At 56.2% G+C, this 22,701-nt stretch overlaps 8 protein-coding genes and 2 pseudogenes across 8 annotated transcripts; 5 read left to right on the forward strand and 5 right to left on the reverse strand.

Annotated features, from left to right (window-relative positions):
* The window catches only part of ACA1_132690, a 6,363-nt pseudogene extending 3,713 nt beyond the window's left edge, over window positions 1–2,650 (reverse strand).
* A 586-nt stretch (window positions 2,651–3,236) lies between these two features.
* On the reverse strand, window positions 3,237–7,419 carry ACA1_132800 (formin domain containing protein; the record flags this gene model as incomplete). The annotated part of the gene is made up of 22 exons (XM_004339010.1): window positions 3,237–3,259; window positions 3,319–3,396; window positions 3,500–3,787; window positions 3,854–3,935; window positions 4,027–4,076; window positions 4,167–4,238; window positions 4,344–4,404; window positions 4,504–4,665; window positions 4,752–4,910; window positions 5,029–5,134; window positions 5,214–5,371; window positions 5,462–5,542; window positions 5,618–5,725; window positions 5,847–5,941; window positions 6,023–6,106; window positions 6,177–6,348; window positions 6,436–6,504; window positions 6,567–6,641; window positions 6,929–6,966; window positions 7,045–7,088; window positions 7,168–7,230; window positions 7,298–7,419. 22 exons carry the CDS (start codon window positions 7,417–7,419, stop codon window positions 3,237–3,239), a joined length of 2,190 nt encoding a protein of 729 aa, XP_004339058.1.
* Window positions 7,420–8,858: 1,439 nt separating this feature from the next.
* ACA1_132810 (uncharacterized protein) lies at window positions 8,859–9,106 on the reverse strand (the record flags this gene model as incomplete). Its single annotated transcript, XM_004339011.1, has 2 exons — window positions 8,859–8,917; window positions 8,965–9,106. 2 exons carry the CDS (start codon window positions 9,104–9,106, stop codon window positions 8,859–8,861), a joined length of 201 nt encoding a protein of 66 aa, XP_004339059.1.
* Window positions 9,107–9,336: 230 nt separating this feature from the next.
* Window positions 9,337–9,744, reverse strand: ACA1_132820 (annotated as a pseudogene).
* Window positions 9,745–12,050: 2,306 nt separating this feature from the next.
* Window positions 12,051–13,391, reverse strand: ACA1_132830 (translation elongation factor EF1, subunit alpha, putative; the record flags this gene model as incomplete). Its single annotated transcript, XM_004339012.1, has 1 exon — window positions 12,051–13,391. One exon carries the CDS (start codon window positions 13,389–13,391, stop codon window positions 12,051–12,053), a length of 1,341 nt encoding a protein of 446 aa, XP_004339060.1.
* Window positions 13,392–13,780: 389 nt separating this feature from the next.
* Window positions 13,781–15,787, forward strand: ACA1_132840 (Nuf2 subfamily protein; the record flags this gene model as incomplete). The annotated part of the gene is made up of 10 exons (XM_004339013.1): window positions 13,781–14,049; window positions 14,117–14,276; window positions 14,355–14,456; window positions 14,541–14,666; window positions 14,749–14,841; window positions 14,911–14,983; window positions 15,057–15,142; window positions 15,215–15,313; window positions 15,386–15,580; window positions 15,668–15,787. The coding sequence occupies 10 exons, from the start codon at window positions 13,781–13,783 to the stop codon at window positions 15,785–15,787; spliced, it is 1,323 nt and encodes a 440-aa protein (XP_004339061.1).
* Window positions 15,788–16,315: 528 nt separating this feature from the next.
* ACA1_132850 (Putative tyrosine phosphatase family protein) lies at window positions 16,316–18,069 on the forward strand (the record flags this gene model as incomplete). The annotated part of the gene is made up of 10 exons (XM_004339014.1): window positions 16,316–16,383; window positions 16,475–16,546; window positions 16,666–16,749; window positions 16,854–16,929; window positions 17,056–17,100; window positions 17,224–17,312; window positions 17,411–17,568; window positions 17,646–17,816; window positions 17,915–17,998; window positions 18,056–18,069. 10 exons carry the CDS (start codon window positions 16,316–16,318, stop codon window positions 18,067–18,069), a joined length of 861 nt encoding a protein of 286 aa, XP_004339062.1.
* Window positions 18,070–18,583: 514 nt separating this feature from the next.
* Window positions 18,584–20,076, forward strand: ACA1_132860 (DJ1/PfpI superfamily protein; the record flags this gene model as incomplete). The annotated part of the gene is made up of 9 exons (XM_004339015.1): window positions 18,584–18,652; window positions 18,754–18,824; window positions 18,917–18,977; window positions 19,080–19,150; window positions 19,242–19,324; window positions 19,443–19,586; window positions 19,657–19,732; window positions 19,784–19,833; window positions 19,913–20,076. The coding sequence occupies 9 exons, from the start codon at window positions 18,584–18,586 to the stop codon at window positions 20,074–20,076; spliced, it is 789 nt and encodes a 262-aa protein (XP_004339063.1).
* Window positions 20,077–20,250: 174 nt separating this feature from the next.
* On the forward strand, window positions 20,251–21,346 carry ACA1_132870 (chromatin modifying protein 1b, putative; the record flags this gene model as incomplete). The annotated part of the gene is made up of 7 exons (XM_004339016.1): window positions 20,251–20,257; window positions 20,359–20,456; window positions 20,534–20,607; window positions 20,688–20,829; window positions 20,895–20,940; window positions 21,030–21,202; window positions 21,302–21,346. The coding sequence occupies 7 exons, from the start codon at window positions 20,251–20,253 to the stop codon at window positions 21,344–21,346; spliced, it is 585 nt and encodes a 194-aa protein (XP_004339064.1).
* Window positions 21,347–21,676: 330 nt separating this feature from the next.
* ACA1_132880 (peptidase family m1 domain containing protein) lies at window positions 21,677–22,653 on the forward strand (the record flags this gene model as incomplete). The annotated part of the gene is made up of 5 exons (XM_004339017.1): window positions 21,677–21,815; window positions 21,908–22,003; window positions 22,076–22,235; window positions 22,336–22,453; window positions 22,525–22,653. The coding sequence occupies 5 exons, from the start codon at window positions 21,677–21,679 to the stop codon at window positions 22,651–22,653; spliced, it is 642 nt and encodes a 213-aa protein (XP_004339065.1).
* Between the last annotated feature and the right edge of the window lie 48 nt (window positions 22,654–22,701).

Here is a 22,701-nt window from a genome sequence, read left to right on the forward strand (position 1 = left end):
GGGGACCTCCTTGATGCTAATCACGAGCAACCGATGTGAGTGCGTGTCGTGTGTCGTGTGTCGGGTCGTGTGTGCGGTGGCACGAACCTGGCGGAACCGCCGGTCATGGCGCGCATGAGGGCGTCCTTGACGCGCATGGTGTTGAGCGCGCGGTTCCTCTCGGTGAGCTCCTGGACCTCCTTGGTCAGCTCGGCCACGCTCGTCTCGGCCTTGGTCAACCGACGGCTCAGGCCCTTCACCTTCGTCTCGTGCAACCGAACCAAATTGTCCAATTGACTGCGCGCCGTGGTGCGTTATGTCAGATGCGCGTCTCAATGCGCTTCAGAGTGAAAGAGAGTGAAGGGGCGGGGGGGTTACGTTTTGGGCATGAGCTCGAGCTGTTCGTCGACCAGGCCACCGGCGTTGACGAGGAGGTAGTACTGCTTGAGCAGCGTCTCCAGACCCTTCCATGACGTCACTCTGTGGTGTGGTGTGGTGTCGTGTGTGCGGTGTGTGCGGTGCCGTGTGTGCGTGTGCGGTGGTGCGTGTGAGCAGCAGGAACGTTGGGCGGTAATGCGCAGGGTCGGTCGAAGATAAGGGACCACGTACCCGGCCTCGGTGTTGGCGGTGAGTTGGGTGATGGTCTGGAAGACGGTGAGGAAGGACGAGTAGTACTCCGTCTCCACCACACTTCGCATCCAATATTGGAACATCCTATCGTGTGTGCGTGTGCGTGTGCGTGTGCGTGTGCGTGTGCGTGCGATGCGGCGAGTGTCGTGCGGTTAGCAGTTGTTGAATTGCACGCAACGGCCTCACCGCCGCCAGCGCGACGTACTGCGGGGGCTCGTTCTTAGGGACACCGCCGATACGCGATCCCTGTGTGAGTTACTTGTAAGCCACGACGTGTCGCGATCGAGAGAGAGAGAGAGAAAGAGAGAAGGGCGAGCGCGGCTACGCACACTCCAGATCTTGAGCTGCTTCTTGTCTTCCTCCTTCTCCTCCTTGTACACGTTGAGCTGCACGATCACGCTCTCCGAAGTCTCCCACGCGTTTCTGGGTGTGGCATACAATCATTCAGTGACTTGCGCGTCATCGGTAGTGTGCGTGTGCGTGTGCGATTGCGCGTGCGGTGGTGCGTGCGCGTGTAGGTTTACCTGAGGCTGTCGAGCTTCTTCTCGAACTTGAGCTTGACGAACAGCTTGCGTGCCTTGGCTCGATCCTCCACATCATCTGAGACGCCCTCACACACGCGAATGAGTGCAATGAAATTTCGATGTCTGTCGGAGTGCAATGTCCTGGCGTACCGGGCGAACTGATGAGCGAGTTGATGAGCGAGAGCGTCTGCGTGATGAAGTCGGCGTCGGCGTCCTTCTTGTCGAGCAGGTTGACCTGTGATTTCCCGACAGGGAGGTGGTTGTCAGCCAATCAACTCTTTTCGATCAATCGCACAGCAGGGGAGGGCGCACCAGGTAGGTGTACTGCGACTTGGCCTTGCTCTTCTCACCAAACTCAATGAGGGCGGCTGCATTGTTGACATTCATCAGATTATATCCACATATCCATATAGAGAGATATACTAAATATATAAAGAAATAAATGTAAAATAAATATAAAAAGAATGAAAGCGACAGTGTACGAGTCTGACGTACCCTCCACGAGATCGTGGCCCTTGGGCGGCAGCAGGCACACCGCGGCGAGCAGGCGCAAGACTTCGGTCTGCACGCCTTGATCTTCGGTCTCGATGAGGAAGGCGATCTGCTTGATGTTGCCCACGGTCATGATGGCGTTGATGCCCGCGCTGGTGTCCAGAAGCATCTCGATGATCTTCAGACATCCCACCATCACCGCGAAGTCGTTACCCGTTTTCCTTTGGTCGCGAAGAAGAAAAGAAGTGGCTCCGAGTCAGCCGTGTGCGACACACGACACACACGACACACACACACACGACACACACACACGACACACACGTGCGAGAGCTCTGCGCCAGCGGTGGAAGGTTTGTACCTCTCCTTCTGTTGTTTGTCGTTGAGAATGTCGAGCAGGACTTCAACTCCGAATGCGGGCGGATTCACAAACTTGGAGATCCAGCTGTTGCTGACCTCTGCAAACCACACGCGCACGACACGACACACGCGGGAAAAAGTGAGCAGCGACACACGACACGACACGACACACACGCGAGCATGACACGTGCGACGCACAGTGCGGAGTGAATAACATACCGGGGATACGCTCGGTGAGCTTGTCGAGGAACTCCTGGCTGTCCTCGCCACGAAGGCCGTGGGTGTAGTACGTGGGCGGATCTCCCTCGTCCAGCTCCTCTCCGCTCTCCTCCACATTGTCGAACAGTTTGCCTGTGTGTCATGGCGCGTGTTGCGTGTTGCGTGTTATCAGAAGCAACGACACGACACGACACGACACGCGACACGACAGTAGAGAACGCACTCTTGCGTGCAAGGCGGCCATCGGACTGGTAGGGTGAGAGCGAGAGGCGCGGGGACGTGGTGGTGCGTGGGGAGAGGGAAGTGGAGGTGCCGCCGGTGGTCGGCTTGACAGGCGGCACGGCGCTGTCGCTCGACTTCTTGCTCGACTTCTTCTCCTTCTTTTCCTTTCGCTTGCCGCTGCTCTTCTTCTCCTTTTTGCTCTCCTTCTTGCTCGCCTTCTTGTCCATCACTGCCCACCAAGCCAAAAGACAATAATGAGAAAATACCGCACACAACAAAAATACTTAGTTACCCCTGACGAAATTATATTTTTTTATTTATTATTTGTATTTACACTCTCTATTAGTTTTGTCGCCCTCTTTCGCTTTCGTTCTTTGCCAATCAAAAGAACGAGAGAGCGTACCGGAAGCCATCTTTGCTGGCTTGTGGCGAAGGCGGATCAAGTGTTCTACGGGTTGCTGCGCTTGTTCGCTTCCTCAAGGCGCGGTACAGGGTGTGTTGTGTGACTCTGTGCGGATGGTTGCAAGAGGATGAAACAACAGCTCCGCACTCGTTAGTGGAAGGGTACTCAGGAAGGAGTGGTGGGGCTCCTCGTGCTGGTGGTTGCCCCACTTTGGTGCCGAAGGCTAACGAGATCCCAAGAATGCCTGTGGAATGTGTGCATTTTTTAAATTCTTCACATAGTTTGTGTTCCTTCTGCGGTGCTCTCACCGAACTCAGGCGTAAGACGAGAGACTGGTTGTGAGGGTGGCCCTGTGGCGTAGTTGGTTGCAGTTTGCTGATTTGGCGGTGGATGTACTTCAGGGCGGCTCCCTACTCGTCTTGGAAGTTGGCCCCTGGTGTGTGCAGCGTAAGTTTAGGTAAGACTTGGCTTGCATTCGGGCGGTGACCGTACCAGGTGCTGGGAAACTGGGCTCTGAAGAGTTGCCAGATTCGCGCAGGCCACCAACGTTGCCCGCCTCATCCGTGCGCCCTGCGTGTTGCGTGTGCGGTCGTGCGTGTGCGGTCGCCCACCCACGTACGGACACAGCGATGAGCAGGTGGTAGGCCGACGATGGGCAGGTAGGACAGCGTACCAGAGTCGACGTCGGTCACTTCGGGGGTGGCGACCAATATGCCCGAGCCTCCGCCAAACGACCCGATGCGCGTTCTGACGGTGCCCGGCGTGACTACCTTGGCCGAGTCCTCGGCCAGCGCAGTCGCAGTTGAGCCCACCTCGGGGAACGACGCCAGCGAGAGCGACCTCTTCAATAGGGAAACGGCCGGGCCATCGGACGGCGACGGCTCTACCCCCGCCGCTGCCGCTGATTCGGCCGCCGGGGCCACCGACGACCCGGGCGCCTTGCGCAACTTGCTCAGGAATTCTGCGCACATTCCACAATGATGAGTCGCGGCCGTTTCTCTCTAGGGATGGTGGTCATGGTACGTACCAGGAACGACGGCCGGCTCCTGAGGCCGGGCGGCGAGGGGATCGATCACGGGGCGCGAGATCGACGTTCGCAGCTTGCCAAACTCTACAGGGGAGGGCGAAGCCAGTTAAAGAAAAGGAAAGAAAAAGAAAAAAAAGGCGGCAGCGTGGCGGGAACTCGAGAAGATGGCGAACCGGCTGGTGACGTGGGGAGTCCCATGCCTGGAGCGATCGCTTCACCCCGTCTGGTGGTCCCCAAAAAAGTGTATGAGGTCAAAGTACGCGCGCAGCACCGCCACACGCACACACACGACAGGCTCGATTAAAAGCCGTACAAGCCAGTCCGGGCAGGCCAGGCGAACTGCTGGCGCTGGTGCCGCTCGGCGCGGAGCCGGACAACTTCCTCGCTGCACAGCAGTCACAAATTTGATCAGAGTTCATGGGGTGCCAGTCGCCTCGTCAGGAAGAGTTGAGCTCGGTCGAGGAATTCAATTAGGGAAGAGTTTGCGTACTTGCGGCTGCGGCCATCTTGATCGCCTTCTCCTCCTTCATTCTCATGTCCTTCTCCGCGCGCTGGTGGTTGAGCGATAGATGCGGATTGGCAAGGGGACGCGTCAGCACGCACTGATGTGGCGGGCGATGTCGATGGAGAGGAGGGAGGGGGCTGCGAACCTCGTAGGCGTCCATGAACGCGGTGATACAGGAGAACAGCTGGTCGGGTGTGCATTGCGGGCTTTCGCCGAATGCGTCGGCCAGTTGCTTGAAGTCCTCCTGCGAATCGCAGTTGGTTTCGTACCACACAGAAATCAAGTAACGAGGCTGAGCAACGCCACGCTGCGGCAGACGCACCGCACACCCACACTCGCACATGCAACACGCCACCACACACAGCCACTTTGATAAGGAGAAAAAGGTAAAACCTCCATGGTCTTGCTGTCGGCGTGGAGCTGGTCGAAGTCCTCCTTGCGGAACATGAATTCGGTCATCTGGCGCAGGAACGGGTCGCTCGGGTCCTCCGAGCTGAACGGCAGCTCGCGCTCCACGGCCTTGAAGCCCTGGTTCATCTGCGCCAAGTTGGACTGCACCGAGGACAAAACGACTGTTGCAAACATACAATCAGTTGATGTGGTGTGCGATGTTGCAAGTGCGGATGTGCGTGTGAGTGTGCAATAGGTACTTCGTGCGGCGATGGGGAACGTTCTTGAGCTCACGGCCCCAGTTGACCGCTTCCGGATATTTGCTGTTGACCAGCTTCACCAGGTAGTGCAGCAGCGTGGTCTCGCCGTCGGCCGACTTGGTGTCTCTGTAGTCCGACAAACAATGCAATGCGTCAGTCGTCGGTAACTATCAGCCGAAGCGCGTGCGCGGCAACGACGACGTACCGGAGCTTGTTGAGTACGTCGAGCTTGAACCCATAGGCAGAGCCGCGGAACGAGCCGCCGTTGAGGTAGTTGCCCAGGGCCAGCACCACCTCGAGCACCTTCTTGAACTTGGCCGACTGCTTCACTTCGTTACAGGCTCCCAGCACCGCATCGATCTCCTGCGCACGCCACACATTCACATGCGACGGTGATGAGGGTCGAACGGCGTTCGTAACAGCACGCACGCACATTCAGAAAGTGTGCTGTACCGGACGAATGCTGTCCTTCATCTCGGGGAACCTCAGCTTGAAGAGGAACGCTTTCAGCCGGGGCTCGAGTCGCTTGATGTCCTGTCAACATAACGAACAACGACGACATCAGACCAGTGACCGACCACTATGTCGACAGGCGGCCAGGTGGCGAACCTTGGCGGTCAAGAAGTACTGCTCCGCCTTGCCCAGCTTCGACCTGTCGTCGGCGTAGGCCGTGAGCTGTTCGATCTCCTCGGGCGTGGGGATGTAGTTCAGGAGAGTCTGCAGGCAAACCGGTGAATTCATTAAAAGGGGGTGCGGTCTTAGACCAACAACTTTTCTGAGCGTGTGTGCGCACTGCGCTCATATATGTATATCGAATGCGTGTGAGCGGCGGTCGTACCTCGACGCTTTCGGCACTGAGCTTGGATTCGTCGAGCCTGAGAATGGCCTGCTTGATGTCCTCATTGCTCATCTTGAACCTCGACAGCGCAATAGCTGTGCCGCCCAACAGAAGTGCCAACCACCGCAAGATGAACAACAAAGCAGAGCAGACCCGGCCAGCAACGGAGCGCGTACCGCAGTTGTTGGCGCGCTTGGGGTCGAGCAGGGTGACATTCGTTTCCTTTTTCTTTGTTCCTGCATCTCCAGGTCCCATGATCTCTGCGCCAGCCAAGGCAGATAAAATTGTCAAGCGTGGTGCGTGTGCTGTGCTGTGTGCAGTGGTGCGCACCCTTTTTGTCCTCACGAGCGGCGAAGAGAAGCTCGACCTCGTTGGAGTCGATCTCGATGCCCACCTCGGTGACATCCTTCCAGTAGGAGGAGACCACCTTGTTGTTGGGAATCTTGGTCCAGTTGAGCTGCTTCATCTTCGTGCTGGGCTTCACCACCGGCTTCGGCGGCAGCTGTAAGCCTGCGTGTGTCATGTACCGTGTTGCGTGTGGGTAACGTGTTGGTCCAAACACCTCAACAATCGGGTCAACCGGCAGTACCTGCGGAGCTGGCGGACAGGCCGCCGGGTGGCGGAGGGCCATGCGGCGGAGCACCAGGCATCCGAGGGGCTGCAAAAGTGGTGACATCAGCAGCGAAAAGAGGTATTTATGCCTGGGATAGGGATGCGCACCCATGGGCGGCGGGGGCGCGCCAGGCGCGGGCGGGGCGCCAGGTGGCGCTGGTGGGCCGGGTGGAGGCGGCGGACCTGGCGGGGCGCCAGGCGCGGGTGGGCCGGGTGGAGGCGGCGGAGCAGCGGGCGCTGCACACAAAAGGCCATAAATGAAGAGACGAATCGTGAGTTGCGAAAAAACATGGCAGGTAGGACTTGGGTAGCTGTACCTGCTGGCGGTGGGGGAGGCGGAGGAGCGTTGGTACTGAGAGGCGGGGGTGCGGGGATGCTCGCGGATGCCTCCTCGCGTGGAACTATTTTACACATTTAACACACAGCACACCCGACACAGGCGATGCATCCAACCAAGCACGAAAGCGTACCCTCGGCGAGGTTGTTGTGGTCTTCAAGTCTCGGAGTCCTGGTGGCTGGTGGAGATGGAAATAACCGTAAGCTTAAACAGAATCTGGTGCAAAAGGAGCCAAGCAGTGGCACGCACCCAAACCCATCGATGAGGCTGCCAACTCCCTCGTGACTGGCATGCTGCACATAGATAGAGGCAATGGAGTGATAACTGTATTCTTTGATGCCGGCAGGCCAAACGGCAAGTGGGGGTGTGTACGATTGGCTTGTCCCGCCCATGGCTTTCATCAGCGACTCCTTGACCCTGAGGGTCTGCAAGTTCCTACACACGACGACGAGGTCAGCGCTTTCTTTGGCAAGCTGCAAGTCGAGCTTCGAAGTAGTTGTACCTGGCCTTCTCGCTCATCTCATTCAATTTCTTGTTGACCTCGGCGTAGGCGTTCTCGGCTTGCGTCAATCGACGAGTGAGACCCTTCACCTTGGACTCGTGCAAACGCTCGATGTGGTCCATTTTTCTGTTGTTGCGCGGGTCCCCCACCGTGAGCCGACATGTTTACAGATGAAAAGAGTGTGCTACACGCGGTTTGGAGGTGAGGCATCGTACGACTTGGCCATGAGCACCATGTTCTCCTCTACCCCTCCAACGTAGGAGAGAACAAAGAACTGCTTCAAGAGGGTGGCAAGCCCGCTCCATGATTCGGCTCTGGGGAGTGGCCACGAAGCAAGCGAGTTAGTCTTATTTCATGTTTCCCGCTGCGTGGCACAAGGAAGAGACGAGGGTACCCGACGTCTTTCAAGCTGATGATGTGGGTCATGATTTGAATGACCGTGAGGAAGCTGTGGTAGTGTGGCGTGCTCATGACATCGCGCCTCCAGGTCTGAAGCACTCTGCATTGGAATGGCCACCCCATATTCCGTGATGTATTTAGATTATTTGTCAGATGAGGTGATCTTCACGCCACAGGAAGGGCCTCCTAGAGGGTCTACATACTTGACGATGTCTGACCCAACGAAGGGCTCCTGTGCGGCCAAACGTGAGCGGAATATATAAAGTCTGGCGAGTGTAGTGTTGGGGGGGGGCTTAGCATCAAGGCGGAGTAGGGAACGTACGGCGAGTAGCCGCTCGAGCGCTTTGTTTGCGTCCTCTCGCGGTGGCTCCTGTTCCTCAACCGCGTCAAACCAGTTGGTGGATCCATCTCTGGGAGAGAAGGGAGATGTTTGTTACGAGTGCGTTTCCCACGGCCTCAAAACATGTATAGTGTAAGTACGTACAGCGAACCCTGCATTGTGGCCCACTCTCAAGAAGGCCCGCCAGTTGAAGCCTTTGTTGGTTGTTGCGTCTCAACGTGGATACGTTTACTGGTTGAGGGTCGACAACGTTGCCTGCCAGAAATCGCGAAAATGAAAAAAAAATGAAAAGAAAAGAAAACGCAGTAAAAACAAAAACAAATTTAAATAGCTGGCCCAAAAACAAGAGGACGTAGCGCCCCCCCCCCAAAGCCGCTCCAGGAGAAGGACTACACCAGAGATAGATTAAGATGAAGAAGAAAAGGGTGGGGGAGTTTGGCCGGCACTTGCGCTTCTATTCTTGGGCACAGCATTCCTTGGGTACGGCAATATTGTTTTTTAATATAATATATATCGAATATTAACAAGTACGCTACAAGAGGTTTGATGGTGCCGATGCTTCGTTCGCTTCAGCCGAGGAAAGACAAGCTGGGCGCTTTGGAGTCGTAGGCGAGCCGTGCCAGGGCCTTGGCCTGGCTGACGCGCACGTCCACCTCGAGAAAGGCGAGTGCAGGGGCGCCGCATGACTCTCGCGCAGCGTCCTTGTTCGCCATCTTCTCCGTCTCTGCCTTTGTCGCTTGTGCTGGCGGATGTCGCTGTCGTCGTTCCTCCTTGTCGCGTCGTCCCAGCGATGGCAGGCGCCGCCGTCTTCTTCGTTCGTCATCACCGCTTGACGGTGGCGAAGAAGAGGACGAGGAAGAGGAAGATGAAGAAGTAGAAGCCTGTTGGGGGTGCTTCTGTGTTGGTGGTGATGAGGATCTTGGCGAACTCTGCCGCTTGTTGGCCTCCTGCTGACTTCGCTTCTGTAGTTCAGGCAGGGTGAAGGGCGTGTCCTCGGGGCAGAGCGCCAGCATGTAGAGGTTGCCCAGACCGCGCAGCTGTCGCACCCGCACATCCTCATCCGCTGCCATCTCCTCTTCTTCTTCTTCGTTAGTTAGCTAACCAACTCTACGACGTCTTGCCTCTTCTTCTTTCGATCGACTTCTTATCTTACCATGTTCTTCACTCTCTGTCATCGCCTCTCTGCTGCTCTTTTTGGGCCAGCGGCGCGAGGGGATTGGTTTCCATTTATAAATTTATTGGTGTGTTGTTACAGGGAGTCAAGCCTTTTCTTTTTCATAGTCACCGGTGCGGCACTTCGTTACGCGATGCGGCCAGGTCGGCCCGAATGTAGACGACGCGTGTAGCGGGCGAGGGCCTTGGCTTGATGTTTGTCGAGGCTCTCGTCCTTGAAGGCCCACGGCCGAGGCGTGGTCGAAACTGCCATGACCTCTGCGCTGCTGCTTCGCCCCCGCGCGTCGATCCGCTGCGGCTCTTGGGGCTGCGGACGCTGGGCGCCAGTGGCAACTTCAACTTCTTCTGTGGCAGCTGCTGGGGCCTGTGGTCTGTGTCGGCGGTGACGGCGCGTCTGGTGGCGCTCACCGGCGAGCTGCGTGTAGCTGGTGAAGAAGAAGAGCTTCTGGTGCTTCTCGTCTTTTAGTTCGGGCAGGTGTCGCTGTTGGCGCTTCCTCACCTCCTCCTTCCACTGGGCATCGCGTGGGGCATCCATGGACTGTGTCAGCTGTGTGGTAGTGAAACTCTGGGTTTGTTGGTACCTCATTTGCTGCTGGAAACGAGTTGTTGTGGGTCCTGTGCTGATTGGTTACGAGGGAAGCCAGTAATAACGGCAAGCAATAATCTGAACATGTTTAGTTGAGAAAAGGTAACGGCCCCTTTGCAACACGCGTTGCAAAGCAAGCGTATCCTTCCTGTTCATGCAACCTTTCCTTTCTGTTTCCTCTTGTTCCTTCTCTTCCTGCCCAGCAAACAACCAGGAGTGCCAAGGCATCCATGAGGGAGTACATGCAATTAAGCATGTGTGGGATAAGTCCCTTCATGCTGGGAAGGAACTTGCCACTGGGTGTCATTGCTCCTAGTGCCAACCATATGATCACACAAGTGTGAGAAGTTGTTGAAGTTGGAGCCAGGGCAAGAAGTGTCACCTGAGGATGATTGTTCTTTGAAGTTGCAGGTATGTGTTCATGTAAAGCCACTTTCTGCCAAAGAAGCACTCAGCAGTGGTCAATGCCCTGTCACCTACAAGAATAGCATCATGCTAGGAGGGGGTAAAGGTACATTCATCATTCTTTGCAATGTCAAGATGCAGGCTTGGAAAGATTGTTGACTGATTTGTCTCCCCCAGATCCCAGGCTGTTTATGTTCAACACTGTCACTGATGAGGTGAGCAGACAAGGGGGCATCTTTGGTATGGTCAGCAGGAGTATCACAGATTCACAACTGCTGTGTCTTCAAACAACATCATTGTGAATTTTTGTGAATTTTGCATCAACAATTTGTAAGGCTCTTGTTTCAATTTGTATGTTGCCTTTTTTCAATTTCTATGTGTGTGAGGAGCAAACACAAAGGAGATGGGTTACCAGCATATATTCTTAATGGCCAGTTGCTTGTTCTTGTTATTATGTGGAGCTGTTGATTGATTGAGGTGAGTTTTTAAATGAGTTCCTTTGCTGTGGGCTGCTTGGCAGGTATAGTGCAGATGAGATTGGCAATTCACTCTGGCCAGTCAGATTCATTTCCCAAGTGCTTGAGTGGTAAACACCACTGGGAGAGATCAGTGGAAACACAGGCAGCACAAGGGTGAGCAATATTGATGATGTTGGCATGGTTGTCATCAATGGCTCTGGATTTCAGCCCCCCCCCCACCACAACCACCATCACAGCACCACATCACCACTGCCACAGTCACGCACAGAGATAATGGTATCAATGGTCAGACAGATGACACAGGCAGTATCATCAGTAGAGTAGTAGTCCTAGGCAGGCAGGATAGCAGGAGGTGTACCTAAAAGTGTCACATTAAATTTTGTAGGCATCTTGGTCTGTCTTCCAAGAGACCTTGGAAGACATCAGCAGGTGATTGGTCCACAGCAGATGAGCATGAGGGTGACCAGAACAATGACAAGAAGTGAACAACCTGGTTGGTCCACTACTGGCAGCTGCTGGTGGTGGTTGTGGTGGTTGCCATAGTGGTGGTTTAGGTAGAAGTAGACAGATGTTCCACTGCCTTCTTGGCTTCTTCACAGTCCTTCACTTTCTGGCCATGCACATGATGAGCTGGAGATCAACATCCTGCTGTTGCAGCTTGGCTGTGTCTTTGAGGAGGAGCTTCTTGTGCTCCTTGGCTCTCTCAATCTCCTGCTTCTGCTTGGTAAGCCACTCCAGCTGTTGTTGCTCCTGCTGCTGCAGCTCAAGGCCCCAACCCAGACCACTGTGTCCTGCCTGCCAGCAAGGATGATCAGATCAGGAAGGTCATGGCAGTGAAACAGAAGAAGAAGGAGAAGAGGAGGAGATGATGAACAGAAGGACAACAAAAAAGAAAGAAGCAGAAGGAGAAGGAGGATGTTGGATGCTCTTTCCTGGTTTTTATGACATTTTTTAACAAAATTGATTGTTGATTTGCAGAAGGAAGGTCAAGCAGTCACCCATGAGGCACTTAAAAAGGCACAATCTTCAATGATCTCATAAACCATCCTGAGGCAATAAGGTTCCACCCCTCACTTCTCCTCCATCACCACTATTCCATTGAGGCTTCTTTTTACTAACCCAATACCTGTTTCCATAGCCTCATTCAGGCTGAGACTATGGAGCTACCACCTCAGCACCAAGTCAAAGTCCAATCTCTATCAGGTAGCCTTCTGCCACATGGACTCCAGCAGCAAGCTCCAACTGCTTCACTTCTGGAAGGATCATCACTGGCCGTCCACGCTGACAACCGTGCTGCATCAGGCTGAGTAATGTGCACATGACCAACGATGAACTGAAGTCGATCACAAAACGTTTTACTACGCAATACTTCTACTCGCCGACAGCGTCGGGCCGGACTGGTCGCTCGCGGGTGACGGACTTGATCACCCCGATGCCCACGTTCTGCTGCATGTCACGCACGGCAAAGCGACCGAGCGCTGGGTGGTTCACGAACGCCTCCACGCACAATGGCTTGACCGGCGCCAGCACCACGAGCGCGGCGTCGCCCGCCTTGAGCCACTTGGGCCGCGCCTCGAGCGTCCGGCCTGTGCGCCGGTCCAGTCGCGCCACCAGCTCCTTGAAGGTGCACGCGACATGGGCCATGTGGCAGTCCACCACGGGCGTGTAGCCCACCTCGATGCGGCCCGAGTGGTTGGTGATGACAATCAGCGCCGTGAAGTCCAACACCCCGAGCGGCGGGTCGCGCCACACGTCGCCGGCCACGTGGCCCCGGCGGATGTCGCGCACCGACACCTGCTTCACGTTGAACCCTACGTTTTCACCCGGCCCGGCCTCGGTCATGCTGTTGTGGAACTGCTCGGCGCTGTGGACAAGGCCGGTGATGTTGCCCGGGGCGAACACGATAGGCGTGCCCGGATACAGCACGCCGCTCTCCACGCGACCCACCGGCACCGTGCCGATGCCGCCGATCTTGTACACGTCCTGGAGCGGCACCCTCAGGGGACGGTCCAGCAGCAGGCGCCGCCCGGGGGGCTCGATGGCGTCGAGGGCCTCGATCAGAGTCGGACCCGCGTACCAGGGCATCGTCACAGGTGGTGGCTCATCGGCGGCGGCCGCCTGGTTGTTGACCAGGTTGTGACCGTGGAGGCCCGAGATGGGCACGAAGGCCACCTTCTCGGGGCGGAAGCCGACCTTCTTGAGCAGCGCGGCCAGTTCGGCCCGCACGACGCCGAAGCGGCGCTCGGACCAGCCCACGGCGTCCATCTTATTGCAGGCCACCACTAGCTGCCGCAGCCCGAGTGCGTAGGCCAGCCGCAGGTGCTCGCGGGTCAAGCCCTGCGATGTTGCGGACTGCGACATGCCAGCGGCGAACTCCGCCTGGTCGGCGGGCACGACCAGCAGCGCGGCGTCGGCGCCCGAGGTGCCGAAGAGCATGTTGCGCAGGAAGTCCCGGTGGCCGGGCACGTCGACGATGGTGAGGCGGCGGCTGGCGGTGGTCAAGGTCAGCTCGGCGGCGTCGATGGTGGTGCCACGCTCGCGCGCGGCCTTGAGCCGGTCGAGCACCCAGGCGTACTTGCATGAGGACCGCCCGAGCGCGGCGGCCTCAGCCCCCAGTTGGTCGATGGTGTGCTGGTCTACGGCGCCGCAGTCGCGGGCCAGGTGGCCGACGGTGGTGGACTTACCGGCATCTACCTGGCCCAACACCACCATCCGCACCTGCGGCAACACACGGTTTTGCATGTGGTAACAATAAAAACAAAAAATAAAAATGAGTCCGAGTCGTTGTCGCACAAAGAAATTGAAGCGAAAAATATCTCGAATTTTTCTCTCACCAGACGGACAGGTGCTGGTGTGGGCGTGTTCGACGGGGTAGAGGTGGGCGAAGGCTGCGTGGTACACGGACTCTGCGTGGTACGGGCCAAACTTCGGAAAGCTTCACAAGCTCGCTTTGTGCATCGACTTCACGGATCTCTCCTTTCACTCGTTCGCTGTTTTGGCGCTAAAAATTTGGCGCCAACAGCACGCAGGCAACAGAACCAGACGTTACGAACAGTGCAATTCGAGACCACAATTGGAAGAGGAAGTAGGGAGAGAGAAAGATGGCTGGCAAAAGTGTGTTCTCGTTTCCCAATCTCTCGCCGAGCGAGATCTCCGCGTGCTTGGCTGAAGTGGAAATCGAATTCCCGCCTCAGAAGCTCACAGCACCCACCGCGACTGAGATGCGCAGCGTCTACCGACAGCTGGTACTGCTCCTGCTGGGCATGCGACCCGAGGAGCTGGAACAGCCCCACTTTGCTGCATCGCAAGTCCTTACGTACCCCGAGCTCTACGATGAGGCCATTCCTGAAATCGCGTTCGCTCGTGCTCTGTACGTCGCTCATTCCGCTTTCCACGTTTGAGTATGAACTTCTGACGGCTTCTGCTTCAATCTGCAGCAAGAAATTGATGGTGAGCGTGGGCGTAAACGATTTCCAAATGAGCGACCTCAATAAGCCCGAGAGCAAGCGCATGGTGCGCTACCTATCGGCCATCATCAACTTCCTCAAGTTCCGAGGCGAACGCAGAGCCAAGTTCGATGAATACGACACCGAGTTTGTACGTCGTATCTTGCCCTTACGGCCTTGTCGTGGAAGGTGGCGATTGATCTGCTCACCACGCACCCGCCCTATTCAGGACGCACTGGAAGAACAGAAAAATGAACTGGAGTCTAAGAACCAAGAGTGCAAGGAAGAGCTCGACAAGCTCAAGAGGCGACTTCAAGCCGAGCAACCTATGGTGCGTGACATCACGATGCTTGAGTCGCTTCTTGTTGAGCTTCTTCTCGTGACCGAGCTGACTCTTTCCATTGCTGGCGAGCAGGTGGACCACTTGACCGCAGAGACGCAGAGCCTGGGCGCCGAGGTCGAGGAGCTCAACAAGTTCCAATGGCAGCTGCAGCAGGACTGGCGCTCACAGAAGAACGAGCTCAGACGACTTGAGGCTATCGTACCCTACACCTTCCCTCTCGCCGTTTTGCTCAATCGGATCCCTTCTGGTTCCTTGCTCACGGGAGCAACAAACGCCACAGTCCCAAAACAACATGTTCAAGATCATGAACCTCAAGCAAGACGGCCAGAAGCTCCGCTCGCAAATCGTGCAGGACCCTGAGAAGCTGAAGAAGGTGCGGCTACACGATCGGTTATGCCTGGCAAATGATGATCGCGAATGTCTTATCTTCATTACCTTCCAGGCCATCATCGACATGGAAGAGCAGGTCGAAGTAGAGAAGAAGACCATCGGCGACGCCGAGGTCAAGGCCAGAGGTATGTGTGCCGTGTGGCTGGCAGTTTGTAGGAGTCTACGCCTGGACGTACTGATTTACCTCCTGTAAACCAGAACTGAGCGCTCGTCTGGGGTGCCTCAGGAAGCTCGAGGAGAGCATCCTCAAGTGCGTTGCGGTCATGAACGAGTGCTCTGTTGAGGTGCGCGGTGATTCTTACACTATCAGTACTCGCGCAGAGAGACAAACGCTAACTCGCCGATTTCTGGTACAGACCGACAAGCTGCAGAAGCAGAAGGAGCAGATCGACGACGCGCAGGCGGGCATCACAGAGGCCAACGCCGAATCGAGGGAGCTCGAAAGCAGGCAGCTCGTACGTTGCCCCGCTCAATGCGAAGGGTGAACCTTTTCAATGCGCCGGCTCACTCGCCTCCAATTGCCGCAGTTCCTCGCCAAGCAGCTGCAGGCTGCTGCCGAGAAGCTCGTCCGACTGGAGAAGGTCCACAAGGAGAAGCAGGAGGCTGCTCAGCAGGCCTTGGTCGAGGCCAAGAGCGACAGGACTGCTGCGGAGAAGGAGAGGGAAGAAGCGCAAGCCAAGATCGAAGAAAACGAGAAGTTCATTCGCGCCATGCAGAAGAAGGTACGCACGATTACCCGCTCACCGCACACACGACACACGAGACATGTCGATGACTGTTTTTATGTGTTTCTGTGCGTAAATGTGCAGATCAATGAGCGGAAGCGGGCGCACATCGATGAGATGACGCTGATGCGAGAGAAGTACGAGCAGCTCGAGACGCAGGTGCAGGAGTACCACCATCGCCTCATCAAGGCCATGCGGGGATGAACAGGCTCAGTCATGAGAAGGAGAACCAAGACCGGCAGAGCGAAGAAAGCTGCCTTCCAGTGTACAGAACAAATAACGGAGAGCAATCAGAGATAAACAAGTGGTCTTCCTTTTTATTTGTTTTTATTTATCTGTTTTCTTTCTTTATTTATTTGCTGTTTTTCTCTTTTGGGCGCTGTCTGTCACTTGCTGTGTGCGGCACCGAAGCAACTGGTCGTGCTTGCGGTCGGCGAGGTCCGTTGGTCTACCGCTGATCCAGGGAACGCAGTGCTATTAAGTCAAAACGGTCCCGCACCAGCAACGATGGAAGCCACGGCAGCTCAGCCACCCTCCACAGGTAGCTCTCTACGTTTTCGCATCCGATCTTGAACTCGAGATGGCAGTCTTAAATCCTCCGATTTTTCATCTTGATTTATTCATTATTCATCTCGGCATTTTTAATAATTATTATTTATTTCCTATTCATCCTCGATTTCGCGCTACACGCCCCCCCTCCCACTCTTCCGTACTGAATCGATCGAGGCAGAGATGGAACAACGACTACACGCCAAGTGCATACGAGGCCCACAGAAGGGGACCCTCATCCCACCCTTCCGGTACTCTCTCTCGCAGCGCGCGTGCTGTTGCTGCCCCCTCACGCGCTACCACCAACCACCGTCGCGCTGTGGCCACGTATCACCATCACAGACTTGCCATCATCGAGGAGGGGCTCTATCGCGGCGCCTACCCTCAGAAACGCAACCTTCAGTTTCTCAAACGGTGCAGAGCTTCCCCTCGGGCCTTTTACTCCCTTTCAGCGGCCCCGTGTTCGGCCTCTAGCTCGAGTGCTTGGTTGCTCACCAGACAGACCACTGTTTGCGCGCACACCACTTCAACAGGCTGAAGCTGAAGACGATCATTTCGCTGCTGCCGGGTGAGCCCAGCGATGACCTGAAGGGCTTCTGCAAGCAGCACAACATCACGTGCGGCGCCGACTTTCCTACTCGACCCTCGCGCGCGCAGATTGGCATGCACAACGCGATTGCATTCTCTCGACTTACCATTGTTTCGCCCAACGTATCTGCAGACACTTGCCGTTCGCCGTAGGGAAGATGAAGGACGAGGTCACCGTCTCTCCGGCTCTCGTCGCCCAGATTCTCGAGGTGAGAGAGTGGCTCTTGAACCTTCTCCTCTTACCACCACCACCGCCGCCACCACCGCCGCCGCCGCCACCACCACCACCACGTGTATGTGAACTCATCCTTGTGCGGTTTGTATTGCGCTGCCAGACCTGCATCAGCCCTCAAAACCTGCCGCTGTTCATCCACTGCCTGGTGCGTACATACGTGCCACGTCACCGCATGCATGCAGCGCTGTGGTCTCTGATCGATTACTCTTGCACACGCACACGCACACGCACACGCACACGCACACGCACACGCACACGTACGCTGCAGGATGGAGCGAACATCACCGGCATCGTGGTCATGTGCCTCCGAAAATTGCAAAACTGGAACCTGTCGGTGTCCACCACCGAGTTCACACGGTACGCGCCCAATAGTGCATTGGCCTGGCCTGTTCCCCCCCCCTCGGCGCCCGGTTGTGCTTGGGCTCGGGTTTGACGGTCGCTACACCCGTTCTCAGGTTCACGCGCGGACACTCCATAATGTCCGTCGAGTCCGAGTTCGTGGAAATGTTCAGATCGGAGATCAAGATACCACTTGACATCCCCAACTGGTACCACCTCGCCTTCGAGCTCTTCTTGAGGGAGTTGGTGCTTGGCACCCTAGGCGAGGCGAGTGGTGTGCGCTGCTGCTGGTGGTGGTTGATCGGATTCGGTGGTCGCCGGTCGGTCGATTTGAGTGTAGGCTATGGCAAGGCGACAGGCAAAAGCGACACCCGACCCTCAAGCTGAAGCTGACCAAGTCGCCCGAGGAGGAGGCCAAGAAGCCGGCCGAGCCGTCCACGCCCAAGCGAAAGTCCAAACCCAAGAGGAAGCTGGACACCAGCGACAGCGACAGCGAGCCTGAGCCCGACATCCTCCAAAAGGGTACGTGAAGTCAGAACCGTGCGTGCGTGCGTGCGTGCGTGCGTGCGTGCGTGCGTGCGTGCGCTCTTCTGACCAGGGCGGGATCTTGTACGAAGCAGGTATGGAGAGCATGCGAGTTTCTAGAGATGTCGAAGCGCTCGATCTGGAGCTCAAAGGCTGGGAGAAGGCGCAGACCAACAAGGGTATGACGAACCGCGTCCATCCCGCATGCCGCCCAATCGCTAACCCTGCCTCCACAGAGAATCAGAGCTGAGCAGCCGTTGGACGATTGTAATTTTTCGATTTATCCAATCTTTTTATCTGTGGATATTATTGTGTTTTTTTTTCGCAACCCATATTGAATTATTCTTTTATTATCTTATTGTTTACTTGATTTATTTATTTATTTATTTTTTCGAGCGGATGGTCAGTGTTTGCGGGAAAATTCGCTATTCTAGTTTTTCTTTTTGTCCGTTTTTCTGGCTTGCTTCCGTGGAAGAGCGAGACGAGCTCAACCGAGGCCGGATCCGAAAGGTGAGGGAAAGCCAAGGGACCTGCGCCCGCCTTTCCTCCGATCCGCCGTCCTTCCATCGGCCTCGGCCTGCCTCCCGAGTTCTTTGCCCGCGCCCGGGCTCTTCTTCCAGCAAACAACCAACCAAGCAAGCGAACACCGACCAACTTCGCCGAGACAACAACATAGTACGCGAACTCCCCAGCCTTGACAATCATCACAGCTTTGATATGTTGTGCTGAAGTACGAACATGTTGCGTGCAGACCACCATAAACGATGAGCACTGCACGCAGCGTACTGGTCGTCCTGAGCGGCGCCAAGGACATTAACCTGAAGAGCGGCAAGGTACCCACCAGCACCACCAGCACCACCAGCACCACCACCACCACCACCCAAGCCCGATCTCCGGTGCACGATGCGTAACTAAGCGCTCTGGCAAACACCAGTCTCAAGAGACGGGCTTCTTCCTGTCCGAACTCTATGTGCCTCTGAACATGCTGGAGCGGGCCGGATACAGGTAGCTTCCGCGTATCAATGTGCGTGCACATATATGCACATATGTGTCTATATAATTATAATCAAATGCTGACACGTGTTGCCCTTGTGTAGGCCCATTTTCACGAACCCGACTGGAGAGACTCCTAACATGGATCCGCTCTCCGATCACATGGTACCGCTCCGGAGGCCTCTCGGTTATTGGCCCAGGTGAGTGAGTGAGTTCAGTCGAATTTGCTCATTTCGCAATCCGTTTGGCTATGATTGGCAACATTAGGTGTGGTTCGGCGCTCCGGGCGAGTACAACAAGGCCAAGGCCTGGCTCAAGGACCACCTCGAAGAACAATCGTACGTCCCTCGCTCCCCCTGGCGACATAACGTCAACACACACACACACAGCTGTGTACGACGGGATTGCTGATTCTGCTTTTGGCGCCAGGGAGGGAAGCCTGACTCGGCCCATTCCGTTCTCGGCGTGGGGCGAGGCTGACCTCTTGCCCATCGACGGCCTCTTCGTGCCCGGTACGCACCTCGTAACTCCTCCCCCCCTCACCCAAAGACGCGAGTCGATGCACGAGTGTGTGAGCGCTCACTCTCGTCGCGTCTCTGTTCGCTCTGTCTGGAATGTGCGGCATTCCAGGCGGTCACGCTCCGATGGTCGATCTGCATAACAACCAGAATCTGGGCTACATCATCCACCACTTCCACAGGCACGCCAAGCCCTCCGGCCTGATTTGTCATGGACCCGTGGCCCTGCTTTCGGTCAATCTCGCCATTCCCATGGGTGCGTTCTCTCGCGATTTCTGCGCGCGTGTTGTTGGGTCAGGGCTCGGCTAATCGTGATCGCGCCACAGACCAACACTGGCCATACACGGGGTACAAAATGACCGCCTACTCCGATAAAGAGGAAGCCTTCAACGAACTGCTGTGGTACACACACGACACACACGCGACACACACGATCTCATCACACAATTACAGGAGAGACCGCTTGCAGTTGCATGTTGAAGACGCGCTCAAAGATGCAGGAGGTACGGTCATGGCTCATTTGACTTGTCTGGGCAATGCCTGGCGACTGGTGGTGGATGCTAACTTGCCCCCCCCCAACAGCCCGGTACGAGGCGCGCTGGCCGTTGCTGCCAAACGTGGTCGAGGACAGGGAGCTCATCACGGGCCAGGGGCCAACCTCGGCCTGGCGGTTCGGCGAGGCCCTCCTGGCCGCCCTCAACACCTACGACCTCTCTCGAGTCCAGTCCACGCCCTCTGTCCATTGAAGACGCGAGAGCCTGGCAGGCAAGAGCCGTTCATCACACACGCACACATTCACACTCGCAAGCCGAAATGTAAATACAAAAGGCACACCTCGATTTTCCGTAGCCTTTTCCTGGGGATCTGGAAAACTGCGGGCAACGAATTGGCGTTGATTACAGAAGAGAAGAAGCAAGAAGATGGAGAGTACGTCCTCGTTCCATTCATCGTGGTGATCTTCTTCTGAAGGCCTTCGAGGCTTTTATGGAACAGGAAAGTAATGGCTGATTGAATGATTTCATCTGCAGAGCAACTGTTCAACTTGAAATGGACGTCCAAGCAGATGCAGCGTGAGTCCAAGCATTGCGAGAAGCGCGAAAAGCAAAACAAATTGAAACTCAAACTTGTACCCGCCCCCTTCTTTGATCTTCTGCATCTTGCTGGCAGGCAGCCTTCATGCTGATGGATTTACCGCGACCACAGGCGATCCAGAAGGGCAACATGGATGGTGCGCGCATCTACGCTGAAAATGCCATTCGTGAGAAGAACCAATCCCTGTGCGCTCCATCTCTGTAGTTTCTCTGTAGTGGTGCGTGTGTGCGCTTCCTCACACCGCACGCCACAAACGGACGTGCAGGAACTACTTGAGGCTCGCGTCGCGTATCGATGCGGTGGCCGGGCGAGTGGAGACGGCGGTGCGGATGCGAATGGTCACCAAGTCCATGGGCGGTATTGTAAAGAACCTCGAAGCCGCCTCCAAGTCGATGAACCTCGAGAAGGTACTTCATCATCATCATTCTCTTCTTCTACATCTGTTGATTCTTACGCGGTGGCCTTGATGTAGATGACCAAGGTCATGGACCAGTTCGAGAAGGAGGTCGAGAACCTTGGTGCGTATCCCATTCTACGTGACGCACACGACGCACACAAGCCTGGTTGGGCGGACGCCATGTCTGACATGCTCGACGTGTACGTGCAGACGTGCAATCGATGTACATGGAGGGGGCGATGAGCCAGACCTCTACGCTCACCACGCCGCAGGACCAAGTCGACTCGCTCATCTCTCAGGTGGCGGACGAGCATGGCCTTGAGCTCAGTGGCCAGCTGGCAACGCCGCAGAGTGCCGCGCCCCAACCCGTTGCCGCCAGCAGCGTATGCTACCCTCTTTCGTTTCTTCACGCACGCACGCACGCACACACGACGCACACTCGCACGCACGCACGCACACACACTCACCTGAGGCTTCAACAGGATGACCTGCAGGAGCGCCTGGCTCGTCTCAAGGCTCTCTCGTAGAGTAGAGCAGAAGAGCGTGAGAACCCACCATCACCGCGTGGTTATGATCATTTTGTGGCTACCCCCCCACCTAGCGTTGTTGTTCATAATGTACAGACCAACCACCGATCCACCCCTACCCTCTTATCGATCAGCCTCTGCTCTCTTCTTCGTGTTTGGCCTCCATCATGTAGAGGCGACCACTTGTCGGTGCATCAGCAGTGCTAACAGTTGGTGGCTTGACGTCTTGCTGAAGGTTCGGCAGTAGCGCGTGAGTGCTGTATTGCACCCATTTTGTCGACCTTGCGCGACCACACAGCCAAAGATTCGAGTGCGCTACGTGCAAGCAAGATGGAGAGAGATCAGAAGAAATTGGAGCTGAAGGACGTGCTGCTGCCGACCCACGTCAAGCCCAGCAAGTACTTTGTCGAGATCACCCCGCATTTCGAGTCGTTTTCGTTCAATGGCTTCGAGACGATCGAAATCGAAGGTACAGCAGCAGTTTTTACACATCCTCACCTCTTCTTTTCTCTCCTTGCGAACGTTGATTGATGATGCATCATCTTTGTGTCGCACGTGCAGTGCTGTCAGCAACGAGCAAGGTGGTGGTGCACTCGAAGGAGATCCAAATAAAGGCCGTCGACTTCATCCACCACGATGCCCGCCTCGCTGCCACAGGTAAGGCTCGTGCACCATGACCGCACACGCACACACGTACGCTGGCTCCTAAGCTGCGGGACGTGGCGACAGACATCAGCCTCGACGAGAAGGCCGACACCGCAACGTTCACCTTCGAGAGGGAGCTGCCGCTCGGCCACGCCAAGCTTCACGTGACCTTCGTGGGCCAGCTAAACGACCAGATGGCCGGCTTCTACCGCACCAAATACGCCGCCCGCGATGGCTCGCAGAAGTAATCACTCCTTCTCTGCAGCGCATGTGCAGACTCATTGTGTGTGGTGTGTGTGTGGTGTGTGCGTGTTACTGATCGCACTTTGCATCGGGCGTCGCAGGTGGGGCGGTTGCACGCAGTTCGAGCCCACGGATGCCCGCCGGGCCTTCCCGTGCTGGGACGAGCCGGCGATCAAGGCCGTCTTCGAGATCGCCCTGGTTATCCCCAAGGACATGCTCGTACGCGCCTCAAGTTCGTGCGCTATCGACAGACTCAAACCACTCTCATTCACGCGACTGCGTTTTTCCAGGGCCTCTCGAACATGCCGGTCGTGAGCGAGATCCTCGACGAGTCCACGGGCCGCAAGACGCTCAAGTTTGGCCCGACTCCGGTCATGTACGGCCATCCGCTCTCTCCCGCTCTCTACACCTTTGCGTGAGTGCGTTGTGGCTCACGCGCCACAGGTCTACCTACATCGTCGCGTGGG

This window comes from Acanthamoeba castellanii, assembly GCF_000313135.1.
Source record: "Acanthamoeba castellanii str. Neff unplaced genomic scaffold scf7180000084700, whole genome shotgun sequence".
Lineage (NCBI taxonomy): Eukaryota > Discosea > Longamoebia > Acanthamoebidae > Acanthamoeba > Acanthamoeba castellanii.